Raw genomic sequence first — 26395 nt, 5'->3', positions numbered from 1 at the left:
CTTGTGTGTATATACTTTCTTGTTTAACATTAATACAGCACAGTCTTGCTTTGTCCATTTTGTTCCTTGTATGTTCGTCCTTATCACCTGAAAAACTCGAGGAAATGGACATCCAGTTCGAAAATGTTGAACGATTCACCCTCATATACACCATATCTTGTCCAGAAATCATTTCACTGGTTATCAGTTGAATTCTTATTTCTGCCTATTTGATTATCGCGAGTCTCAGTATTGGTACTATAATGAGAAGGTCTTGCATCATTCTGGTTGGCAATTTCTGAAACTTCTGCTGGCTGTCTGCTTTGCCAGCGAAGGCTGGCTGCCGTTCACATCTTTGATGCCTAGGGAAACGTTGTTCTATGTTTAGCAGTTGTTCACCTTAGGATGATTGATCCCTCAAATGTATCATATCTTCTCCAGAACTCATATCACTGTTATCAGTTTATTCTATTCCTCGTTGTATTATAAACAACTGAGTGAGTAAAATATGGCATTCAATACATCAACAGTTTATGGTTATGATCCGTTGGTGTATGCCTGGAATGCAATGTGACTTGGAAATTGGAACGTTTCACCCACATCAATGTCATGACCATGCAGAATCGTCAGTTGGTGTGTCTGAGGTCGTCAGTGTTATAATACGACAGCCTGTAAAAATACATCCTTTGCCAGTCAAACCAATGATTAAAAACAATGAAATTCCATCCAGACTGAGGTGGAACTCTTAACAGGCAACTCTGTCAAACAATTGTGTTGGCTCTTACACAACATAACCATTATGGACAATAGGTGGTGAGGTTATTTAAAAAGCTATACTCCCTCTTTTAACAATACCTTTTGGTATGGTACTGAGGGCGTCTAATATCGGATTTGTCGTGGTGCTGTCTTCTGTTGCTTTTGGTTCTCCTTGGTTTGAAAGGTGTGATTCACCCGAAAACTCATGGGATGATTGGCCTCTTCTTGGTTTTATATGTGGTTTATTGCCAGCATGTCTAGTTGGTGTTTCATAGTTAGTATTGGCAGGGTCCCTGTGTTGGTAGGAGGGACTAGGTCTTTGTTCACTTGCGTTTGTGCTTTGGTGTCTTGTTAATGTATCGTGGTTAGTGATGTATGAAGTATTGGCAGGGTCCCTGTGTTGGTAAGAGGGACTGGGCATTCGTTTACTTGCATTTCCGTTGTGTGAATCAGTCAAAGCACTACTTCCGCGAGTTCTCTCTGGTCTTGGAGAGGCCTCGAGGTCCTATTTGTGGCTTCTTCACCACGGCGTGTCTCAGCGTTGGTATTATAATTGGAAGGTCTTGGTTCATTATGGTTATCAATTTCTGAAACTTCTGTTGGCTGTCTGCTTTGCTGTTTGAAGGCTGTCTGTCGTGTATGTCTTTGATGGCTCGGGAAACGTTCTGTATTTAACAGTTGTTCACCTTCGAGTGTCGTACACCGATAGGAAGGAGGAGGAATTTTGTTTTGCTTTGAGGAAGTTTGTTTGTTTTGATGTGTGCCTTCTGAAACTGGACGATTGATCGAGTTTGGATTGGTTGTATCTCTCCTGTGTGTTGGTTGATTTTCTGTTGAGATAAGCGAAATATTCCCAAAGCTTTTTCTTTCAATGTTTAATTCCGGCGTGCTCAGCCATTTACGCAGGTGAATTTGATCATTGACCCTTCTTCTTGCTCTCCAATCGCCTGTGTTTATATTATACTTTGTTTCCTCTGAATGACTAAACAATGGTTTCTCAAGTCGAGCAGAGGATATGCACGTTGCCTCGTCCCCCCTGTGCGCTCTGTGAAGGTGTCATGTGATCAAAATGTTCAAGAGGATATTCTTCATACATTGCCTCTTCTTTCGCCATTTGCCTGAGATTACTGGATTCTAATGTCTCAGAATCGATATATTGTGCATCAGGATCCTCTTGGACTGTGCTATCTTCGGAGCTGGACCTGGAAGACACACATGATACACAATAATATTTATTTGTAAGCCATATGACTGGAATATTTTGGAACAGATATATTTGTTATACGTATACGTATAGGAACAAATATATCATGCATGTCAACGCATTTTACTTTAGTAGCACTTAATGTTCTATTCATATCACTCGCAATCATGTTCTCTGTTTTGGGTATGGAATGTTACCCACGGTAGTGTATTCCGTTCAAATACAATCTGGTGAAGTACCAAAGGTTATCGTACAATAAAAACAACTATAGTCTGGCAAAAAACGATTCGGGACAGTGTTTGGTTACTTTACCCCAAAACTGCAAGTACTAATCAGAGCTGTTCAGATTAGTCGCCAAAGGCCCTTGACTGGTGAGATGTTATTGTGTGTTGACATAATGATAGCTTATATAGACAACTTTTTAAGTTGAACTAGTTCCATGGTAACAGAAGTAGAGTAAATTGAATACCCACCCTGTAGTCTCCTGTGTCGGTGGCCTAGACACTGCATCAGCTGCAACATTGGGTTCTGTCAAAATGTTAAATGTGTAAAGAATGATGAGCCACTGACAGTCAGGTCTCACAGAAAGCAAATGTTATTCATAATAATATTTATGTTCTAACATACATGAATGCTTATTATAAGAATGTTCACAGTTGCCACAGCAAAAAGTGGCAAGTTTCTCAATAAAGTAATCATAAAATGCTCATAAAAAGCAGTAAGTATCTTCCTTAATATGCCACAATCTTTATTGGATTTAAATGAGGCATAGATTGAACTGAACATCCTCTCCAATCAAAAGTAGTGAACATATACTTACTCCCTACGGTATACATCTGCGTTTCTTCATCCCGTGAATATGTACTGAACAATTCCAGTTCTGCTATCTGGGATTTAGAGTCAGCATGGCGCAGTGTGTTCTCTAATTGTTCCTCTGCCTTTTTCATGTGCAAGCAAACCAGGTCCATCAATCTGTTGCGTCTTTCTTCATCCTGCACCTTTGCACTGCGGTTAACAACAGCTGACGCCAAGGTTCTTCGAGCAGCTGCAATCCCTGTCATCACCGTCATACCAGTAAGTTGAAGCACATATATATTCTCATAAGTGAGGGTAAGTTAAAATTTGACGCCAATTAGTAATGTGACTAGGTTCCCTCTTATACATTTCAGCATTTCAGTATTACTTACAGTCATATTATTTTGGTATTCATTTTGTATGAATATCAGCGCCGATTATTCTACTTATGCGTTTCTTTCTTTTTTTCAGATTTTACTATTCTTTCTTTGTTAAACAGTGTCTAATTTTTAGAAAATGAACAAGAAACTTACCCGCTCGAAATAGAATCGTACCCCCTTTCCACGACGACAAGAGCACATCGCCTTCTTCCAAGTTCTCATCAGCAACACTCCTGTCGTAATTGATTGATATGGACAGGTTTTGAGCGTTCCTGTAAAGACAGAGGAAATATAAACAAATGCTTCCCAAGAATTGGTTATATTATTTAGCTTACATTTGGGTTTTCAGTGAACTACGAGGGGCGTTCAATATAATTTGTACCATCAATATAACACCAAGTCGCAAAAAGGTTTTTGCACTTTTCTTTTTCAATATAGTGTCCATTCACCTCAATACACTTATACAATTCGTCCTTCAAGCTTTTGATAACTCTTTTGTAGAAATCCGCAGATTGGTCCTCTAACCAGGCCTGTGTGGCAACCTTTATGTCCTCGTCATCAACGTAGGGTAAATTTCGTTTGCCGGAACAGGAAATAGTCACTGGGGGCTAGATCTGGGCTGGTTGGTGGGTAGTTGAACTGTTCGAATCCACATTCACGTATGGCGACCTGTGCAATTTTCGACTTGTAAACCGGAGCGTTGTCATGCAAAGGTAGAACTCCACATGTTCACTTCCTCGGCATTTCTGTAATTCTTTAGAAAGTTCAGATACTTTCATTCGTCGGTCAGGCAAAATTCTTCATTTTATAGCGGCTATGGTTTCCGGTTGGGTGGCATCTGAAGGCCTGTCTGACCTTTGGTCATCGTCTATGGACTCCCTACCCCTGTTAAACTCTAAAGACAAACAGCAAACTATGGAATAATCAGGAGCATCCTTGGCCATCACTTTGGACATACTTTGCATCCCTCCTGGGTAAGGAGCTGTATTACAGCATGTTGTTCATGTTTGAGAGGTTGCAGAGGAAAGTTCTTGGTGGGTTCGACTAGGCAGGGCTTCCTGGGGTGGTTGTATGAAAAATGAACCCTTAGGCGGATATTCACAGCTTTTCCATTTTAGATGAAAAAGGATAGTATTGATACGAGTTGAAAGTTCTTAGAGTTATCTAAATCCAGGTTGTCCTTCTTCAAGAGAGGCATAGCCACTGCAGTTCAGAAGATTGTAGGAATCTTGCAGATTCAAGGGTTTTATTCACTAACCTTGTGATAGTTGGGAGGAGAATATCCACTTGATCCAGAACAAGCTGTGTTGGTGCAAGATCTAAAGTAGCCGACTTGGATGAACGAACAATGTCAAGTATATCACTCTCCTGGAAAGAACCGAGGTCAATCTGGGGTTCGCCACTGAACTGTATGTCACTCCAAATCAGCATGTGCACCTGTGGGGAATTGTGTTAGGTCTTGCCTAATTTTGTTGATCTTTTCCGAGAAAAACTGATTAAAACAATGAGCTAGGTCTGTGGGAGATTCAGAAGAAAAGAAGTTGATTCTCTGTGAACCTCAAGGTGATGCTTCCGCCACTGTCGTTCAGCTTCCCGGCGATTCCACATGGCTTCATGACCGTCATGACAGCACCAAGGAGTATTTGTCCGAACCCTGAGCATGTTTGTCAAGGAGTTCTGAGGGTGTAATAGAGCTCGGGATGCTCATTCACGTCAAAAGGTCGATTACAGACAACGAAGTAGAACTTTTAAAGATCTTAGCAGTAACCAACTTTTCTACCTGTTTCGGCCTGAACACATTTAAAGTCACAAACACAAGGTAGCAGTGAGACACCTGTCAGTCCTCACCATTCACTGTTTTGACAATTTCACTGACATCAAGGGACATAACCCAATCCACGATATTCCCAGATGTATGTTTTGGGTCAATGACATGTTGCTTGAGTCCATATGAATGAAGGTGTGACTTTGAATGATCTCGAAATACTCTGGAACAACTGTTGTTTTAGATCCAGGTACAGAGATGGATAGGGTCTACAAATGTTCAATTCCGAACCAGACATTGAAGTGACTGATATTGATAGAAGTAATACATGCAGTATGGGTTACATGATACCCACAATCAACCAAAGATGAGGACATGATTGGGGAGCTTTCAAGAAAAGGTGGGCATACGGCAACTTCCCTTTTTGCTCGTAATCCAAACATATTTCTAAATACATGTACTACAGACATGTGTATAAGGGCTAATGCACTCACGTTAGATTCCTATTGATGTAATAACAGACAGAGTATCCTTTCCGACTTGCCTGAAATCGATAACTGAAACTTTGAGGTAAAGAGCTTCCAAGCAGAATACACTTGCAATATACTGAATGTAAACAATTCCTCCGTACATCGAAAACTGTGTCATCGGTGTTTGCCGAAGTGTTTTCAATCTCAAGTTGTGCATAGGATATTCGTAAAGAGCACTGCAAGGGACATAACTCTATGGAGCTCGCTTGAAATAATGTTTGGCCAGTAGAGGCCGCGAGAGTTGATTCAATGCAACATTGCATTAATTCAATTTGAACTTTAAAATTTAATGCTGTAATCTAAATACTTCTTTTTTTTTATAACAAATTATGTGATAACTTCCCTGAGGGCTCATAGTTAGTATTAGTGAGAGAAATACATTAACTATTTTTAGAGAAGTGTTGTGTGATATAAACGACGATACATCAATAAAAATCTTACCTTAGTTCTTCAAATTCTCTCTTTTCTTCTGATCGTGAATAGATAGACGTGTGGCCAATCAAAGCTAACCTGTAGCCTAGTTCACAGGCCAGGAGCACTGTATAGTCTGAACATTTGGAATACACAGTTTTGGTATTTTCCTCTTCCATCAGTTCAATGAATTCTTCAAATAAGTCTTGATCAAAATATACAGTTTCTTCGGAAACTCCAGAAAATCGTTGAACGAACTTGCAGGTTGCCAGCTTCCGAAAAAAGGTTTCCATAGTCAGTATTACTGTTGCCAAGGTTGAGGGAAGAACTTTTGTCCTCGATTGTGTCTCAACGTCGAAATTTTTTAGCTTGAAATGTTTTCGGATTCTGAAGTCGTCAGGGGTCACAACTACAGACAAGACTTTGAAGTCAACCAATGTTTCGCTTATCCATTCTTCCAAGTTTCTTTTCATCTGCAAGTTGTAACTGTTGAAATGATCCCTCTGTTTTTTGTTCTTTGCAACAGTGAGTAGGATAGCTGGTTTATTGTTTGCAAAAATGCACATGTCACATATCAACCCCGACTTAATTTTGTGAAATCGTTTAGTATCTCTTGGAAACAGACACTGAAAAGACCCTCCAACGTAGATAAATGCTCCCCGTCCATATGTTTCTTCAAGTACCGACAGAATCTCTGGGTACATACTTGACAACATCCTGTGCATACATTTAGGGTAGGTGACCACTTTACCTGCAACACCAATTTGTGTTAGTATATTGCGGTTATAGCTTACTCAATTATTATGACTAAGTTAAGATTAGTAATTACTTGCTGAAGCAGCAGCCTGTCAATCGCACTGAAGTCTTGACTTGACAGCCACTACGTTTGTAAATACAAGATCGCCTACAGGTTACACGATTATGCTTTCTAAACTATATATCACTCTTATGATATCACCTCGACAATTATGACGTATATAGTTTGGTAGCGTAAGCATAAGATAGTATAGTGTTGAGAAAGGTGAGTGAGTGAGTTTAGTTTTACGCCACTTTTAGCAATATTCCAGCAAAATCAGGGCGGGGACACCAGAAATGGGCTTCACACATTGTACCCATGTGGGGATTCGAACACGGGTCTTCAGCATGACGAGCGAACGTTTGACTAGGCTACCCAACCGGCCCTGTTGACAAGTAAGTGTGTGTGTGTGTGTGTGTGTGTGTGTGTGTGTGTATGTGTGTGTGTGTGTGTGTGTGTGTGTTGTTAACCAATCTGCATGTTCTAATGCAATATAGTGTAGCAAATGTCAGAGCCACTGACATGTCTGATTAAATATAGTTGAACACATCGTCACCAGCTTGTGTGGTCTAGAGAATATACATACATCTCTGTCACCCTTCAGCAGGCATTTCACAAGTTCATTACTAACGATTTGGGAGTGAATCTTCAATACAAGTATCTTAAGAGCATTCCACAGGCATATATGCCCCTCTGTAAAAAACGTATAAATAAAAAAGATGGTATGTTCTACTCACAAGAACCTACTTTCCTAACACAGAGGTCAAGGTCAAGCACAGGTATCTAAATGTTGCAACATGATTAAAAATGCATGTTGTGCTCTTTAAACCCAAACAAACTGCTAAGAAATGTTGATTTTCGAAACATTGGGATTTTTAAAGATTTGTTTTTCAGGGATCATAACTGAAAAAAATATTCCTAGTGGCTTCATTTATGACAGGAAGACACACAAAAGAGTTCATGTTCGGGTGGACTTCAATTTAGAAAACTATGAGGTAAAAGCAGAACCTTTCAAATACATGTTGTAGGAATAGGTATACCTGCATAAATGTCCTTCTGGAACAAGCTGCAACTGAATATTGTAGATAGATACCCCTCCTTTGGCTTGCCAGTATCTGAAATAGAAACACGAAAACGTGGTGGATCGCAGTAAAATGGCTAACATGTCAAATCAAACAAAATGTGATTTTTCACTTACACCATGGAAAATAGCATCGACTAATCAGGGTCTCCCTCATATGATCGTGACTATGATTTTCAAGACTTTCAATAACATTATGAAAATATAAGTGAACAAATAACAACATAATAGTATGTGCAGAACAAAATACCGAATACATGAATTTCCCATACGATTACCCATAAAGCCCGATCTGCCCATTGACTGGCCGCAGTAGAATAATACAAAGGCATTTTTATAAAGTTGAAGACAACATCAACCCTAAGTGGTTCAGTAGGCCCCAATCGTATGCATGGCAGAGAACAATAGTTATTGACTCAAAACCAAGATTCCTAACCTGACAATGTTGTTGGTAATTCAATTTAATGTATGAATTCTACTGGGCGTACCTCCACATGAATCACGTGTAACCGTCTTACTCTCTTTGCCTTTGTTTTCAGAATCTGAAAGAAAGCCAACCGATCAAAGAGACACCTACATAACATATCATAAATTACAAAGTAAAACAATAACTGGATTGTTTTAAGTTACGCCAACTTACTCAAAGGTGGCAATTTCGTATGAATACCAGATAACTACATTGTAGTACTAATGTTTTTTTCATATCTCTTATTCTATTTTGAATTTTAATTTGTGGTCTGTGAATATATAAACAAACACATATAAGACAGGTTTTATACTTTAAACATACAGCGGGTGGCCACATTATTACGTACCAACACGGCGGATGGCCACATTATTACGTACCAACATGGCGGACCGATTGTTGACGACAAATTTACGCGGGAGTTCAAAGGGTCATAACTCGTTAAATATAAACAGTCTTACCTCAATATTTTGTGATGTGTCCCTTGTTCCTTATTATTTTCAATATCTGCCTTGGAATCAATGAATAAAGATTTCTGATGAAATTGAGGGGAATATTTTCCCAGATGTCCCACACTTCGCGTTTCAAGTCAGCAGCCGACTGAAAGTTTCTTCGGCGTCCCTGAAGTCTATTCTTCAGGTAGAGCCAACAGTTCTCAAACTATACTGAACATCATTCAAAACGAACCAGTCTAACATTGTCCATGTTTTCATGTAGATGGATTTCAGCATGACAATGATCAATGAATATAACTAACATGAAGTCGGGGGCATGTCCAGTTGAAAAAAATGCTTTAGAAACAAATTCCTGTCCACAATGAATCTTAATTCCAAAATGCATCAACATGCAGCCACGCCATCAAAGTGCGAATTTCATTCTAAAATCATACTGACTGTGACATTAATAGCGGGTGTATGAGAACCGATTCTCATTGCTTCACTACCGATTGTGAGACGAGGACAGAGATGCCGAGGTTAACACCTCAAGAAAGAGAACGTGCACTAACCCATGATTCAGGTTGGCACCAGCAGCAGGGATATTGCTCAACAACTTGAACTTGGCCACTCCACCATCGTTAGTCGTCATAGACGACATCAGTAGACAGGCAGCACCCGTGACCTTCAATGACCTTGGCAACAACGTGTTACGACGCTCCATCAGGATCGCCATATTGACCTTGTCCATATCACTGCCGACTGCCAGGACTGCTGCACTAGTTTAAGGTTGACGTGGCGGTCATCAGCGCTGACTCCATGCGACGCCGTCTACACGCTACAGGGCTCCATGCTCGACGTCCTTACGTTGGACCAATTCTGACTGACAGACACCGTAATGAGCGTATACAATGGGCTAGCAGGCATTTTCAGTAAAGGTTACAACAGTGGCATGGTGTGGTAGTCACTGACGAGTCACGTCTTCATCTACGTAAGGCTGACGGCTGATTACGTGTTTGGCGTAGACGTGGTGAACGTTATGCTGATGAGTTTGTGGTTCAGACAGACCTTTGGGGGGTGGGAGTGTCGTGGTCTGGGGTGGAATACATTACAATCAAAGGACTGCCTTCATGTCTGTCAAAGGAGAGTTAATGCCCTTCATTACCGTGAGCAGATTCTTCAGAATCACATCGTATCTGTCTTCAATCACCACCAGGATGTCCATACTTTTCAACAGGACAACGCATGGGCACACGCAACAAGACTGTCCATGCAGTATCTGGCCCAGCAACACATCCAGGTTGTTCATTGGCCATCACAGTCGCCAGATGTATCCCCCATGGAGCACTTGTGGGACGAAATTGGTCAAAGTCTTTCGCGGCGACAAGAGATGCGAAACATCCGGGAACTTGAGGCTACACTACTGCATACGTGGAATGCCATCCTCAAGAACTCTCTTCGGAAGCTTATTGACTCAATGAGGAGACGTTGAACTGCATGTGTCAATCCAAATGGTCACACGCGATATTGACTTTTTGATTTGACCCCACGTGTGTTCGATCCTTTCTGACTGTGGAACATTTCAATGAATGAGCGTCTTTTCTGTTTTGTTGTTTTTTGTCAGTCGCCCATCTGTTATTATCCAGTCAAAAACTATCAATTCCTTACACGTGCTTTTCAATAATCTGAACGTTTATAAGTGGTGCGTTTTTTAATGAGGTTCAGTATATTTCCGTCTGGAATCTGTGCAGGCCACAACATTCCAGCAATGTCATTTTGTCGCTTGTAACCCTGAACGACACGGGCCCGATGTACAGGGGCATTGTCATCTTGGAAGATGTACCGGTTTCCCGGAAAATGTCTGGCTACAACGGACCAAAGCATATCATCGAGGATTTCTGTGTATTTCTGAGCAGTTATGTTGCCATTAACAACACAAATGGAACCAACACCATGCCAGGTGATACAACCCAACACCATCAAACTGACGCGTGGCTGTCGTCCAGGACAAAGACATTGCGGGAGGTATTCTTCACCAGGCTGTCTCCAAACAAAAACACGATTGTTTTCCCCAATGATAATATTACACTCGTCAGAGAAGATTACTCGATTCCAGTAATTATTCACTGTACGATATCGTTGCTCCCCTGCCCAGGCCAAACAATTTCTGACATTACAGTCACGAATTCGTATTTCTTTCTGACAACACGTCTATGAAATTTATTTTCATATAATCGTCTCCTTACAGTCGTGTAGCCCTATTGTTGTTCAAATTCTCAGTTATTTTACCCAAAGGTGAAATCCTATTGTCTCTGACCATCCTCAAAAGTTGTCGATTGCCCCGAGGAGTCAGTTTTCTCATACGGCCGTTCTGATCCACGTTGATTAAACCGCTTTACCACCGAGAATACGCTGCTTCGAGGCATTCCAAAGAATCTTGCAATGTTAGAACATTTTTCGCCACTTTGAAACTTTTTTACAATTAATTTCTTAACTGGGTCCGACAAATCAGCTGATTTCCCCCATCGTTGCCGGAAATAGCCAGAATATGTAGCAGACGACAAATAGATTAAAAATAGAGTCACGTGACAGACACGTGGCATCATGGTCGATCATGTGACAAAATATTTCGACGATACGCGGGGTCGTTTTTCAGTAGCAGTCTTTTAAAAACGGGCATCGCTATACATGATATAATAATATGGCCACGCGCTGTACATATAAAATATATTTTAACAAAAGCTAATGCTTACCTCTATAATCACGAGAAGAATGCAATGGAGTGCCCACTATGGCTTTAAACCTTTGGTCAGAGAAAGATGAAGGATGTGAAAATGAAGATGCATCACTGTCGTAGACAGACATGGTGTTCAAAATGTTACTGCTTGATATCAACTATATTAAACGACTGTATTCTCTCCAACCATTCACTATGTTCCATTCGCAGTATATGTCCCTCCTTGTCAATGGTGTAGGTTTCAGGGCCTTTTCTATTATAGAATACAATGCCCTCAACATACCCGACTGCAATTTCTAATATCTTGAAATTTTGAGAACTATTCTTGATTTGCAAAGGAGAGTTGTACAGTTCAACCTCAATGAGCCTGGTGGGGACAGACGTGAGAGCACCGTCTGGTTGTTGATAGGATGCGTCACACTCTAGTTTATCATCCAAAGACGTCTTGATCTCGTCAAGGTTCCAGTTGCAGGGAAAACCGTTGGGATTTATTTCCCTCGAGTCGTAAGTGCCACCTCCATTTTTTTCATTAATTCCCACGAAGAAAGAACCCCCACCTTCAAGTTTTGACATGGAACATAAATTTTCCCTGAATCTCAGATCAGTCCAGATGTAATCAACAAACGTGGAAATATTATGAAATGTTCGATCTTTTTTCATGAACACACTTTTAAGTTCAATGTGTCTGTTTTCATGAAGCCGTTGCTCGAAGTTGTGGATTCCTCTAAGTGTTGGTTCTGTCTCTTCTGTGATCACCTTTCTGGACAAGAGAGAGACAAAACCAACGGTCGACGCATTTTCAATCATACAATCCGATGGGACCTTTGTGTAAAAATGTACTGTACATACAGACCGTGCTTTGTTTACAGTGAGGAGAAGAACAGGGGTACCATCGAAACTAGGAAATTCATCCGACAACCACTGACGCCTGTAAACATCCGTGAACAGTTGTCCGTCAGGGATTAGATTCTTCAGGCAAGCGTCAGTAAAGTTGTCGAAGTGCCCAAGATACCTATCTTCTGGGTCTTGACCGTGCAGATGAATGAGGATCTCACCACCTGAGGTATTTCTTAATGCTGAAACTTTCTTCTCAAATTCTTTCAACTTTCTCTTTTTAGTCTCGTTATGTTTAAGTTTAGAAGAAAATAGGCTGACATCAAGATGTGTCAAGAAGAAATATCTTCCTTTGTAATCAGAGGAGAAGGCTGTTGCTACCTCTTCACAGTCACAACAACCTGAAGAAGATCGAACGGTTTACATGTTGGAAAGAAGATGGATTTACAAATTACACTGACATGTCCACAGAAAGTGGAAGAAAAATGTGTAATTTGATCGGTTATTTTCCGTGAAGGCATTGTGTAAGCATTTTCAGATACATTTGCAGTAAAAGGAACAATCACATTACGACAGAAGGGTTCCAAGTCGATGACACAGAGAACAACATTTCTAATTTTACCTGTTTTGTTATGATTTTCCTATGTCTGTTAAGCCCCTGATTGCAGCGATAAAGATAATTTCATGTTAGATTTTAAACACTGTTGTATATTTATTAATATACAACACAGGAATAGTAAAATACGTAACTCATCATTTCTTGTAAACTGCAGTACATTTAAATCACTTCTAGTATCTGAACTGTATATTTCCTGTGACGCATTAAACAAAGATTTACTGCAAATGTTAATCAAGTTCCGATGTCAATCACATAACTTGAATATACAAAAATATTGTTTTCCCAAAGTTAATGGTTGAATATAATGAAGTAGGTTGTAACAAATGTATTTTATACTTGCTGTTATATGAATATCACATGTTGCTAATATGTCTATTTTATGATTTATGCAGATCAGAATGTATTCCAGCCTATATTTACAGCCCACCTTCAATTCTCAAATTTCGAGCCCTTATGAAGATACACAATGTTAATGTTCTTAAGGAATATCTAGGGACAATGTCCTTCAGTTCTGAATAAAGTAACTTATAAATGCAGTTGGAAACATTGAAATAGAGTTACACTCGATCTTGAGATAAAAGTCGTGTTGAGATGATGGTGTATGATTAGATAAAACAGATTATACTTACTTTCAATCCATTCTGCCATACTCTGCCATCTTTTCGATGTATTTAACCATCACTGTATGGCATCCTGAAAAGTCAAGTTCAGACTGATTCCACTTTACAGAAAGTACCCACAGAGTCATATCCCTTTTCACTGAAGAAACAATATTATGGCGAGAGAAGAACCATGAAACACTGTGTACTGTGAACAAATCTTCATTGAACAAACATCCATTAAATAATAAACATTTCCTGGATTTCATCTTCTTTTTATTCTTTATCCTGTTCAGGCCCCATCATCCGGAAAACTAATAAACAGTTAACTATGCCCCTGACGTCACAATGCGTTTCAGGCAAAGAAGGTAAATCCTTCGTCAGTGATTCACCATGGTTTGTTAACAAACTTGCGGATTACCAAACTAGTGGCACCATGGTCAGTTATGACGTGGTAGACTTATTCACTAACATTCTCTAGAGGAATCCCTAGCAATCCTGCGATCTCGATTAAAGTCCTGTATAGACCAGATCGACACAAAACTAGCCATCGACAGCATCGGCAGCCTTGTATCCAGCTGTTTTTAAACATCCTATTTTACATGGCAAGATCAGAATATCAGCAGATTCATGGTCTACACATGGGATCTCAACTCTCACCTCTCATACCTGAGGTTTTCATAACCAACTTTGAAGAATGCTCTGGCTACTTCACCACTCCAACCACTACTTTGGCACAGGAAAGTTGATGATACATTCTCTATCCTAGACAACCATCATGACCCCAATGCATTCCTAAACAGCCTCAACAATCAACAGGCTAGAATTTAGTTTACGATGGAAACAGAGCAGCACAACAAAGTCCTTTTCTTGGACATCGCCATTGACAACTCCAATAACCAGCTCATCACGTCGGTCTATCGCAAACCTACCCACACAGACCAATATATTCACTACCACTCAAACCACCATCCCCAATATCAAGAGAGCAAGTGTTACCACACTCGCGAAAACAATTTGTACCCCTGACTTACTGCAACAAGAAGTTGACTACCTGAAGACAGCATTCATCACATACAATGGTTATCCCAAGTACCTTGTAGAAACCACTATAAAGAAAACACTACAAGATCAAGTTCCGCGTCCTTAAAACCTGAAGTATCTCCCATCCGCATCAACATCCAGTATGTTGGGCTCATCAGCCACCAAGTCAGCAGACGTGTACAGGAAACGCCCAGGATTGACCCTAGTATCTCGCCTGGCAAAACCCTTAAAACTCAATCAGGCTATCCCTAACCCAAGAGGCTTTGTGTATAAAGTGAAATGCGACTGTGGTGAAATCTACATTGGTGAGACAGGCAGACCAGTAGCTACATGTGTGAAAGAACACTTCAGTCTTCAGACCGGATCGGATCTGAAATCTGCAGTTTCTCAACACATTGTGAATAATCCTAATCATAAAGTTGACGGGGAATCCGAAGCCCTCGCCCCAAAAAAATAAAAATAAAATGAAATAAACAAAAAGCATCAAACGTACAAAACCAGCAATAAACAGGGATCAGGGTGTGTACCTTCCTAATGCATGGTTCATTAAACAATAGACAAGTACCTTGGCCTACCTTCGTCATTGTTTGATAAGAAACACTGTACCCATGTGTAAATCATAATTTCTATGTATACACTGTAATTACTTTACATTCTAGACATGTATTTATAAGTGTCTGTACATTTCTAAATTAAAACAATAATTGTGGCGTCATAAGCATTGTGACGTCATGGGCACAGTTAATTGTTTATTATTTTTACCGGATGATGGGGCCGGAAAAGGCCCCGAAACGTTGTATGAAGGAATAAAAAGATGAAATCCCAGACATTTCTTCATGTTCATCAAATAGTATCTTCTAAAATGCCTATCAAGCATCATTTATATAATTCAAACGAATAAACATCTGTCATTACAGGACACATATCCGACAAAACATGTAATTGAAGAAACTATATCATTGCTAGAGAATGATATGTCCATGAAACAATGTGTGAAAAAGTCACAGAAACAATGAAATGTGTCAGGCAAAGACACACCTGTATTTACTGAATACATATCGGACAAAATGTACTCTTAAAAGAAGTAGGGAACCAGGACGTTAAGCGTTAACAAACTTTTCAAATACACACATCTTATGTACGCACCACTATTTCTCGTTAACACCACCCCTAAACACAAGGAATTGGATGCGGTTTTCAAGAAGGTCGATAAATCACTGTGGACCATTAATTTTGACAATCATCTTGCCTCACACAGTTATTAGTGTTTGTTTCTAGCCGAGTTTTGTTTGAAAATGAAAATCGTACACATGCAAAAAAGCGAACTTCCTAGATCCTGCATATAAAGTACGGGGATATTTAATGTTGAAAACTGCAGTTTAATAAAGTTCCACTATCTGACAACGTCATGAAAACGTGGAGTTCAATACTCAAAGAAGCCAATGATCAATATAATGAGCATGGGTTGAAGAATCGTGTGGAGTCTGTTTTTAGATATATAGGTGGAGCTAACTCTTGCATCTCATGTCACATGACATCTCAAGTAACAAGAAGATCAGCTTAGTATGACGAGCATTAGACCCCAGGATACTCTGCCTAGACTTAATTTTGGAAGTTGGATTACTGTTGCCGAGAGGTAAATATTGGTACCATTGTCTCTATTGCTATAATTACCACTTTGTATTATATATCAGTCTAGAATTTGGACTGCTACACTTTTTTACTATTAAAGTCATGTATTTGCATTTCTTTGTATTGATTTCTGAATTAATTCACGAAAATATAATACCTATCCACCCATGTGTAAGTATTCATGAATTACTAAGTGAAATAATATTACTGTAAGTTATTACCTACTCGATTAATAAAGGAGAAATGGAAACCCAACATGACCTAAATATATTCACTTTTTTTCATCATTAAATTACTATAAAGCTTCAAATAATAATTCATATAATTTTCATACCTTTCACACCACTTGAGCCCCAGATATGGTTGCTGGCAGTGCAGAGCTCCTTTAGCAGAGTAAAGTTAACGCTGTTTTATATTTAGGTCATGCTGATTTTACCATCGATTTTCTGTCAAGCAGGTATTTTATTGCTAACACGAGTACTGTACATCTAGATCTGCACTTCATTTCCAAGCACATGCTTTGGGTTTTACACATAGTGTGTTCACACGTTCGTGTACGGTGAAACCCCGAGTCCAGCACAGTGAAGGAAGGAGAAAGCAGCTGCCATGTTTATGTTTATGCTGTATCATGAATAAAATGTTTTAGGGTTATTTTTGTTAAATCGACAGTTGCTGCTTTTGCCATCTTACATATCTAATGATGGAATAGTTTACACTAGTTATGTAATGTAACGTAATAATGTGATATAATGTGATGTAATAATGCAACAATGTAATCTAATAATGCAAATCTAAGGCAATGTAATGCATTAAGACTAATGCAATGACAATGTCATGTCTTTTAATAAGAATGTTATGTTATGTAATAAGAAGCTAATGTCATGCAATGTAATAATAATCTTCTGTTACTTAATTAGAATTTGAAGTTTTGGTAATACGATTGTAATGTTATCTTTGTTGTGTTGTGTGTGGCAGCTTGACTCCTGAAAGTTTCTCATACTTCAGTCCTGCCCCCAACGAAGCCCATCTGATACATGTGGTTTCACCTAAGCAAGTGATTTTGTTCAAAACTGCTCTGTTCGCCCAGCAGAATACCGGCAACCCGGTGGGATAACTCCTGTGACTATAACCTGCTAGCGTCTCCCAATCAGATTGTGTTATAATATTGTGTTAGCGCTTTGATCTAGCACAAGTATGTGGAAACGAATACGAATGTAATGTTGGTGCTATGTAATAATAATGTAATGTTATATAGTGTTATAGGAGTGTAATGTAATGCTATGTTAAAAGAAGGTAATGTAATGTTATGTAATAAAAATGTAATATACTGGTATGTATTGTAATAAGAATGTGATAAGAATGTAAACTTACGATATGTTATAAGAATGTAATCTAATGGTATGTAATAAAAATGTAATGCAATGGTATGTAATGTTATAAGAAAAGAATGTAATGGTATAAGAATGTAATGTCACATAAGAAGAAGGTAATGTGATACGAATGTTCTGGTATGTAATAAAAATGCTCTGTTCTGAAATGTGATAAAAGTGTAATGTTATGTAATGCAATAAGAATGTAATGTAATTCTGTGTAATAAGAATGTAATGTTGTAAGGGTGTTCTGTTATGCGATAGTAATGTAATGTAATGTAATAAGGATGCAATGGTATGCAGTGTAATAAGAATGGAATGTTGTTATAAAGAAATAATGTTTTGTTATGTGAACAGAGTGAGTGAGTGAGTGAGTTAATATCTAACGTCACATCGGCAATATTTCAGCCATATCGTGACGAGAACATTTGATATTGACATGAAATATATGTATATTATAAAAAACCTGCCGACAAAGGACAGTAAAAAGACTAGAGAATTCACAGATATAAATATAAAACTAGCGATATGTAAAGAGAATGTAACATTTACGTGCAGGTTCCTCTTAAAGACATTCACTTATGAAATGAACTGCGACTAGCTTCATTCAGAGTGAGTGACATAGTAGTTTCCTTATCCGATTCCAGCAATATTTTAGCAACATCACATCGGGGACACTAGAAATGGGGTTCAACCAGAGTCATTGAGTGAGTATGGTTTTACGCCGCTTTTAGCAATACTCTAACAATAGCACGGTGGGGAAACCAGAAATGGACTTCACACATTGTACCCGTTTAGGGAATCGAACACGGGTCTTCGGCGTAACGAGCGGACGCTTTAACCACTAGGCTACCCCACCGCCCTGGGTTCAAGCAGAAAGTTATCAATGACGAGGATACTTTTGACAACACTTCAACTCGTTCTTGTTAGATTTTTGACGAAATTTGATATGTTTGATTTTTATTTTAGACTGGAATATGGTAGGCCCCTATAAGTACGAGTTGTCATGCATGCATTTTTTTATTTTATATTCACAGTATATTTCTCTTGATCACAAATAAAGTTGTAGTTTGGCAAAACGTACACGACGTTTGTGAGTCACAATCAAAACACTGTTTAAGAAATACAGTTCACCATGTATAGTGTAATAAAGCACAATTCCGCCCTGAACTATTATAGTTAAAGCATGAGGACGCTTGAACGAACTGTGTTTCTTTTATAAGATGCCAAATTTAATACTTTCTAAGGATAAATATGATTAATCTAAGGCAGAAAACAAACGACGGTGTCGGTGACCTAAATTAAGAAGCCTCGCACATGGCTAACTGGCGCGCTGTTCTATTGATGTCTCTGCCCCCTACGTTAACCCCCTGGATGCCGAGTTTTTTATCAGGCGCACATTTTTATACGGTTTGATAAAGTGAACGTTGTGCGAGAAGTGCGCTCGCGTGGTCCTGGATCTACGTACGGCTATAAAATTAAACAGAAATGTAGAATATTAAATGTCCTATCCCTTGGTATAAATATAAGTGCAACTACCTCGGCGGTTTGAGAAATAGACCTTGCAATATGTTGTCCAAATATTTGTTATGCAAAAAGCAAATTTTACCGCTTTTTATCGCGCACCGATTGAAGCACTGTGCTACGACTTTTTTAATTTGGCGTCTTTACGGATCGTTTGAGCGAAGAAAATACAGCCTGATATCTGAACGACATAAGTGTATATGAATTGGATTTATGTGCTTATGCATAACGTAATGCGCTTAACATTAAAAATGACTCGCAATAAATGTCAAAAATGGATTTTCTTCTATGACGTCAAACGACGACAGAGAGGTCATACACCTATAATGATAAGGGGCCATAACTCCGTTATGCTAAACACTAGGTCAATGTAACTCAGACCACATGGAGAGAATTTGTTGTGGATACGGACGCTATATTTTCGTTATTTTTTGTGTTCACGGTGAACCAGACTATTCCAATTTAAAGTTCCCCAATGTGAGCGGATACGCTATGGTAGTTTCACAATTGATAAGAAAAGATGACAACGTACTACATGTGAAAGCACGAAACAGCGATTCGGATGGCCCTATCCGGTATATTAACTTAGTTCTTAGATTCCCATATACTAGTACTCCTGTTTGTGTAGACGTATTTTGACTAATTTTGCATCGTTATTACCAGAGTACTAGCCATATTATCAAATGTAATGGAATTGCTGAAAATAATAAAGCATTTTAGTTGACGTCATTGCTTGTTTTATGCATTTTGCGACGTCGGAAAAACACGACATAAGTATGCTGATTAGTATACATCTCACCTAATTTCCATTACATGTATATTGAACAAAGGTCTCGGCTTCTATGTCAGAATTTAACACTCTTTAGACAAAACATAAAATGACTGATTTTGCCATTTAAATAGTGTCCTGAATCTATCAAGAATTAGACGGTTTGACTGTGTATCTTATTGTGAGCAACCCGCGCATGTGTTTGGCATCAATTTAACCTAAATGAAAAATAATATTTCACAACACCCGAATATTTTGTTTAGGATAAGAATTTTCTTTGTTTATGATTTTGTAGCTATTTCTCTTCATAAGTATGTAATGTAACTATATATTAGAATATGGATGTAAGATTTGTCCATATTAAGACATGACATGGTTTATCTATTATAGGTTGAGTTTGACATCCTCTCATCACAATATCTTTGAATCGAATATGAAGTGATTATACTACCGAAAACAGTGACAGTGAATCATAAAACGTTACCGACAAACGCGCACCTGCCCAATTAATATACATCATTGTTTTGTCTATAAAACGACAGAAACATATGCAATGAACAAGACAGTTCCTTGAAATATGTGTGCATATACATTTCATAACTTATAACATAAATTTCATTAAAGGTCACATGCAACGTAAAACACAACTTTGCAGATTCTGATACCTTTCGGTATGGACTTACCGAAACAAATCGTCAAAAAATGCAAATTCAACTTATAAAGTTGAAAAATAACGCGATGAAAAAAAACGCGCGAAATCGGAGTTCAAACGTTTCACTAATTTTCCCCAGACTTTTCTGGGGAAAACGGGTTTCAACAGCTGGGCTGCGCTTATAGCACGTGCGCAGTGAAGTAGGTTCGCGCAGCTTGGAAGCGGTCCGGTGAATACTCGGTGAAGGCTTTGGTGTGAGCTATTTTTCTAATGTTTTGTTGATATCTCACAGGCGCGAGCTTTTTATATGTTATGACAGTAAATTAACTGTTTATATAATTTCATTTGTCTATTTCACCACACGTTCTTCTTACCGAGTCACTTTCTCAGTTCGATACTTAAAAGCAATGTCATTATTTAGCGTTGACAGAATTTCCAACTGTGATATAGATATGTCGTTGTCACAGACTAAACTCAGTGTCTTGTTTTATTGACACCTGTGTGTCTGCCTGCCTGTCTGCTAATGACAATATTCAATACACAGCTGCTATCACTGACCACATGCAATTTGAACTTAACACCAATCAGGCTATACACCATAAACAAAATGCATTGATTTATGGCCCGAGTTCCGTCTCTGTCACATTATGTAATTACACAGACAGGCAGGTGTGATACTTGAACACATGACATGTTATGATGTCTGTTGATTGCAAAATGTTATACACAAAAAAATGAGCATGTATTTACAAAACCCAACATCTGTACATATACACACACAATCAGCCGTAAGGGCATCTGCAAATGAACCAGCCGTTACACTTGAGTGCACACCCACCCGCTCTTACTGGGTTCGGTATCCCGGCTGCTTCGTTTCTTGGGAAGTAAACCGAAGTACACAATATTGCACTTTTGATTTGCGATTGTACGCTTATAATTTTGTTTATATGTTTTTTCATAACCAGCAATGTATATTATATGTATAATAAGTGATAATTGTGTTTTAATTATGTTTGATTTTTTTATCTGTTTGATTGGCATTTAGAAGTTGGTGACTAATAAGAAAGTAAGAGATTTTTATGGATAACAACTTCTTTATTATATATGATGCGACCTTTCGATATGGATTCTTATACCGTTGTCAAGCAAGAGTGAAGTACTCCAGCACAGAACAGACTTATATACATGAACAGGGATTAAGTAATAACAACATGTAGGAATGAATCAAGGGGATTAACAACAACAACAAGGCACGGTGGCAATAATGTAGTGACAATAGGAAGCCAATGGTGGTGGAGGTAGAAACAAAATATACATGCTGATGAGATTAATTAACAATGATAGCTCAAGTGTTGTAATCTGTTGTTTTTATCAGTTCATTGTATGCAGAAGGGATGAGATATCCCTGGTCTCTGTTGATTGAGGGCTTGTGTCTCCGGATTTGAACTGCTTCTGCAAGTTTCCTTTTGGTGAAGTCCTGGTGGTTTTTGGATAATATCTCCACATTGTCCCAGATTATGTTGTGATTGGGGCAGTTGATGATGTGGTCTGATATTGCCGATTTTCTGTCAGATTTAAGGGTAGATGATAAGTGTTCTTTGATTCTGATGTTTATGGGCCGGGAGGTTTCGCCTACATAGGCCTCACCACAGTCACAGTTGATTTTATAGACAACACCTTTGGGTTGAGGTTGTCGTTTAGAGGTGTTCCTGCCATTAGCTTTCAGTAAGGTTTTCAATGGTGTAGAGCTGGTAAAGTAGGTTTCGATGCCTGCCTGTCGCTTCAGGAGACGGCTGATGTGGTGAGAGGTCTTGCCTATGAAGGGGAGAGAGATACGAATAGGTGCTGGTTCAGGTTTGTTGGAGGCCTGTTTTCTTGTTGGGTGGAGTGTGGTACTGATAATTTCATCGACTAGTTTTGACGGGTAGTGGTTGAACTTGGTGAAAACATGGCGGAGGTGCTGTATTTCTGTAGTGGGACTGGTGGAGGAAAGGTTGATGGCTCGTCTGGTGAGGGTGGAGATAATGCCAGTTTTGGTTCTCAAGGGGTGGTTGGAGTCAAAATGAATGTATTGGTCGGAGTGGGTTGGCTTTCTATAGACACTGGTTTGGATCTTGTTGGATGGGGTTCTGGTTACAAGGACATCTAGAAAGGGATGTTGACCACTGGATTCTGTTTCTAAGGTGAATTGGACCCGGGGGTGCTGTTGGTTGAGGTGTTGCAGGAGGGCTGCTGGGTCTTGGTCTTGCCGAAGAATGACAAACGTGTCATCGACCTTCCTGTACCAGCAGGTTGGTTTGACGGTTGAGGTGCTGAGTGCTTGCTGTTCGAAGGAGGTCATGTAGATTTCTGTGAGTATTGGGGACAGAGGGGAGCCCATGGGCAGGCCGTGGATTTGTTCATAGTAGTCGTCTCCCCAGGTGAAGTAAGTGGAGGTGATGCAGGCAGAGGTGAGGGCAATGATGGAGTCAGTGGTGAGGTTGGTGTCAAGGGGGGTTTCTAATTCAGAGATGCGTCGGCGGAGGATTTTGAGAGTTTCTTCTATGGGGACACTTGTGAAGAGGTCCACAACATCGTAACTCAGGATCTGGTCTGCTTCAGTTATTTTGAGGAGTTTGTTACAGAAGTCTGTTGAGTCAGAGATGAAGGAGTCCGCTGTTTTACCGAGTGGGGCAAGGATTTCCGTTAGGTGCTGGGCGGTACTGTAGAACACAGTGTCTCTGAAGCACACAAGCAGTCTGGCCTTGGGTGGGGTCTTGTGGATTTTTATCGTGGCTCTGGCATACGGTGGCTGAGCTGTAGTACTTCACTCTTGCTTGACAACGGTATAAGAATCCATACCGAAACGTCGCATCATATATAATAAAGAAGTTGTTATCCATAAAATCTCTTACTCTCTTGTTTGATTTTTTGGTTGCAGGTGACCTTTAAATATTATCAGTTTTACTTATAAGGTTGAATTAAAACGCCTTTCATTAACCTGTTCATATGAAACTGAAATATTAGTCCAAATGTATTAAATATTGTACATCATAGGAACTAAAGTAATTGCAGTTATGGCTACGTTTGATCTTCTAACACTTGTGTAAAGGTTTAGAATATGGTGTACTGCACTAAATGTGTCAATTTCTTATGTAAATATTATTCAAACAATCAAAAACTTTCAAAGAAGAAAACACCGAAAGCCCTATATGCACGTATGATATGATATTGAACAAGGCTAAATGTAGATACTGATGTCAGTTTCATGAAAAAGTATCTGAACTACACGCAAAAGATATACCATAATACTGACAGTGTAATCGGAAGGATTGGGCGATTGTGTTTACCCTTGTTATACCGACCTTCACCTCAATGAAATTGCCTAATATGTACAACAATGTTGACGTATGACATCACTACCGATGACCTATTTCTTACAAAATGGCGGCTTTGCTGACAAGGATACACAGGGTTTTGCGAGGACCCTTCCATTGATTCAGGGATCGTTTGTACATAAATATGACATGTAAGTAATCTGACTATCTTTGTATTGTTATATGTTTTTATCATTTTCACTGTAAGTAAGAGAAGAAGCCAAAAATGCTGATAATTACAGTTGTCGTTCTGCGTGATTTTGCGTCAGTCATGGCGTCACGCTGCACGGACACTTTGACAATTTCTTATGAATTATCAAATCGTTGCATTGTATCTATTCATAATTTACTATTTGTTGCTACGATACTGCATATTCCAAAGGTATTGAGCCATTGCAAGCTATGAATAGACGGGTGAATGTTGGAAAATTACAGAAAATGCTATGCAGTGCAAAATCGAAATTTGCCTTTGTTTACATTTCAATCAAGCGAGCACAGCGTTCGTTTTCACACCCAATATGTTTCGTCACATTTTATCTAGACAGTTGGTATTGGTGACAAAGACCAGTTGCAGTTTGATTCTAAAATGTATGGGGAATTCAGTGATGTATTTTTCGAAGCTTAATATGAAATATACGTGATGTAATATGCGTCTCAATACCGACATTTCGTGAAACGTAATTTTGTAAACACTATCCAATATGGCGGAAAGCGCTCTATGGCGTTCGTGTAATTGTATTTTGGAAAATATCCCAACTGATTCTAGATGCATCGGCAACGTTTCAGAATTATCATTAGCGATTTCATTGTGTGCGTGGGACATTTTGATTTGTTTTGGACTTCAAATTCAGGGTTGAAGGGGAAGGACATATATGTCCCTGTGGCATCCAGGGGGTTTACCCCCTTGATGCCGAGTTTTTTTTCAGACGCACATTTTTATACGCTTTGAAAAGTGAACGTTGTGCGAGAATTGCGCTCGCGTGGTCCTGGATCTACGTACGGCTATAAGATTACACAGAACTGTAGAATATTAAATTTCCTATCGGTTGGTATAAATGTAAGTGCAACTGCCTCACCGTTTTGAGAAATAGACATGGTTAAATGTTGTCCAAATTTTTGTTATGCGTTAAAAAACAGTTAATGTCTCCGCTTTTTATGGCGCACTGATAAAAGCACTGTGCTACGAATTTTTTTTATTTTGGCATCTTTACGGAAAGTGTTAAGACGAACGTTACCAGAAAAAATAATAAATGATTAACAGTTTGATGACGGTTTACGTTCGGATTAAATATCTTCTCTAAATGTTTTAATTACATATGTGATTTACGTGAACCATATCGGGTAATATGAACGTCGCATTTCTACTACCAACGTAAGTTCAGATCAGTACATCGAGATGAAGCTAATTAGTCAAGCGACATTCCACGATTGCATTGTGGGAAGTAAACATTGCCAACGTTACCCTGTCGCTGAAAACTTGTGAGTCGAATTGAGACATTTTAACCGTCGTAAAACATACGTAATGTTTCCACCAGTGACGTTAGCTGTGTGAATCGACTGCAAACCAAGACACGGGATGCTACGGAGTAGTTTACTGTAGGAGGCCGTACGACGCGATGACAACTGACATGCATCGTGACGTCGCTAACATTGTGACGTAATGCAAAATTGTTCGATTACGAGGGGGCTGACAAGAATGGCGCAGTGACGCCAATACATTGTGACGTAATGCAAATAGTGCACATTATCGTCTGATAAAGTACTGTCGGCGCCTTTGATCTCTCACCGAAGCATCTTAGAGTCCAAAATATTAGCGTTGCTTTTACTGTATACTGAGCTAATAGCTAATGTACGGGTCTTTTATGAGTGACTTGATTACATGTATTTAAAGCTGTTACAGTTTTGATGATAAAAGAAATGTAACTATCATAATTATCTCAGTTTGGTTTGCTTACTAAAATCATTAAATGAGATAAATTTAAACATAAATTTCTTACCTTGCAGATCCGATTCCGCAGACGGGTGCAGTTAGTTACACATATATTGAGATCGGGGGTCTTGTATTGTAATGTAACGCAATTGATAGATAAGGCGAGTTGATAACGTTTTGTACAACCTCGCCGGCGAGGAATTAAACTGTGCTCCCTGTGAAACTGAATATTGACTTTACGACCGGGTATTAAAGACTTGGCGATGAGTGGACTGTTTTGGAGAGGTGGGGTTGTTACGTCGCGATGGGGTTGTTACGACTGTCCTTCGATGACAGGTTTATATAATTTATCATAAATAACTATGTATAACAATTAAATGGTCTCGTCACGATATGGCTGAAATATTGCCGATGTGACGGTAAATTATAACTCACTCCATATTCACTTTGAGATAAGAAATACATGTAGGTCGCACTCCTCTGGGTGAACAAAATGGAGTGAGTGAGGTACATTAACATTGCAGATCTATCTAGGCGAGAGACACCACAAGCTTGCTTCACACATTGTAACCTGTGAGAATCGAAATTGTGCTTTTGGTGTTCATATTATTTGAAAATATTTTGTCATTGAAAGTTATAATTTTGTGTGTCTCCCTAGGCGTCTCATGATAACGTCGCTGAATACGAAATGAGACAAAGGCTGATTTGCAATTCCAGTTCAAAATAAAAACA

General features: G+C 39.1%; 2 protein-coding genes across 3 annotated transcripts; both read right to left on the bottom strand.

Moving 5' to 3' along the window:
• Nucleotides 1-1669: 1669 nt before the first annotated feature.
• LOC124259475 lies at nucleotides 1670-11658 on the bottom strand. 2 transcript variants are annotated; one of them, XM_046693609.1, is made up of 8 exons: nucleotides 11351-11658; nucleotides 8180-8239; nucleotides 7657-7734; nucleotides 5851-6571; nucleotides 3289-3386; nucleotides 2760-2993; nucleotides 2413-2467; nucleotides 1670-1937 (listed from the first exon to the last, which is right to left on the bottom strand). In XM_046693609.1, exons 1-8 carry the CDS (start codon nucleotides 11460-11462, stop codon nucleotides 1733-1735), a joined length of 1563 nt encoding a protein of 520 aa, XP_046549565.1. In that variant the 5' UTR covers nucleotides 11463-11658; the 3' UTR covers nucleotides 1670-1732. The 2 variants fall into 2 exon arrangements, with proteins under 2 accessions (XP_046549565.1, XP_046549564.1); XM_046693608.1 differs by having other exon boundaries at nucleotides 3268-3386; nucleotides 7657-7731; nucleotides 8186-8239; nucleotides 11351-11653.
• LOC124259476 lies at nucleotides 11476-25804 on the bottom strand. The gene is made up of 3 exons (XM_046693610.1): nucleotides 25731-25804; nucleotides 13417-13480; nucleotides 11476-12569 (listed from the first exon to the last, which is right to left on the bottom strand). Exons 2-3 carry the CDS (start codon nucleotides 13433-13435, stop codon nucleotides 11476-11478), a joined length of 1113 nt encoding a protein of 370 aa, XP_046549566.1. The 5' UTR covers nucleotides 13436-13480; nucleotides 25731-25804.
• Nucleotides 25805-26395: the final 591 nt, after the last annotated feature.

The sequence above is a fragment of the Haliotis rubra genome, unplaced genomic scaffold (genome assembly GCF_003918875.1).
Source record: "Haliotis rubra isolate DU_JTF1 unplaced genomic scaffold, ASM391887v1 Scf723, whole genome shotgun sequence".
Taxonomy (NCBI): Eukaryota; Metazoa; Mollusca; class Gastropoda; order Lepetellida; family Haliotidae; genus Haliotis; species Haliotis rubra.
This window is presented reverse-complemented; position numbering and strand designations above follow the sequence as displayed.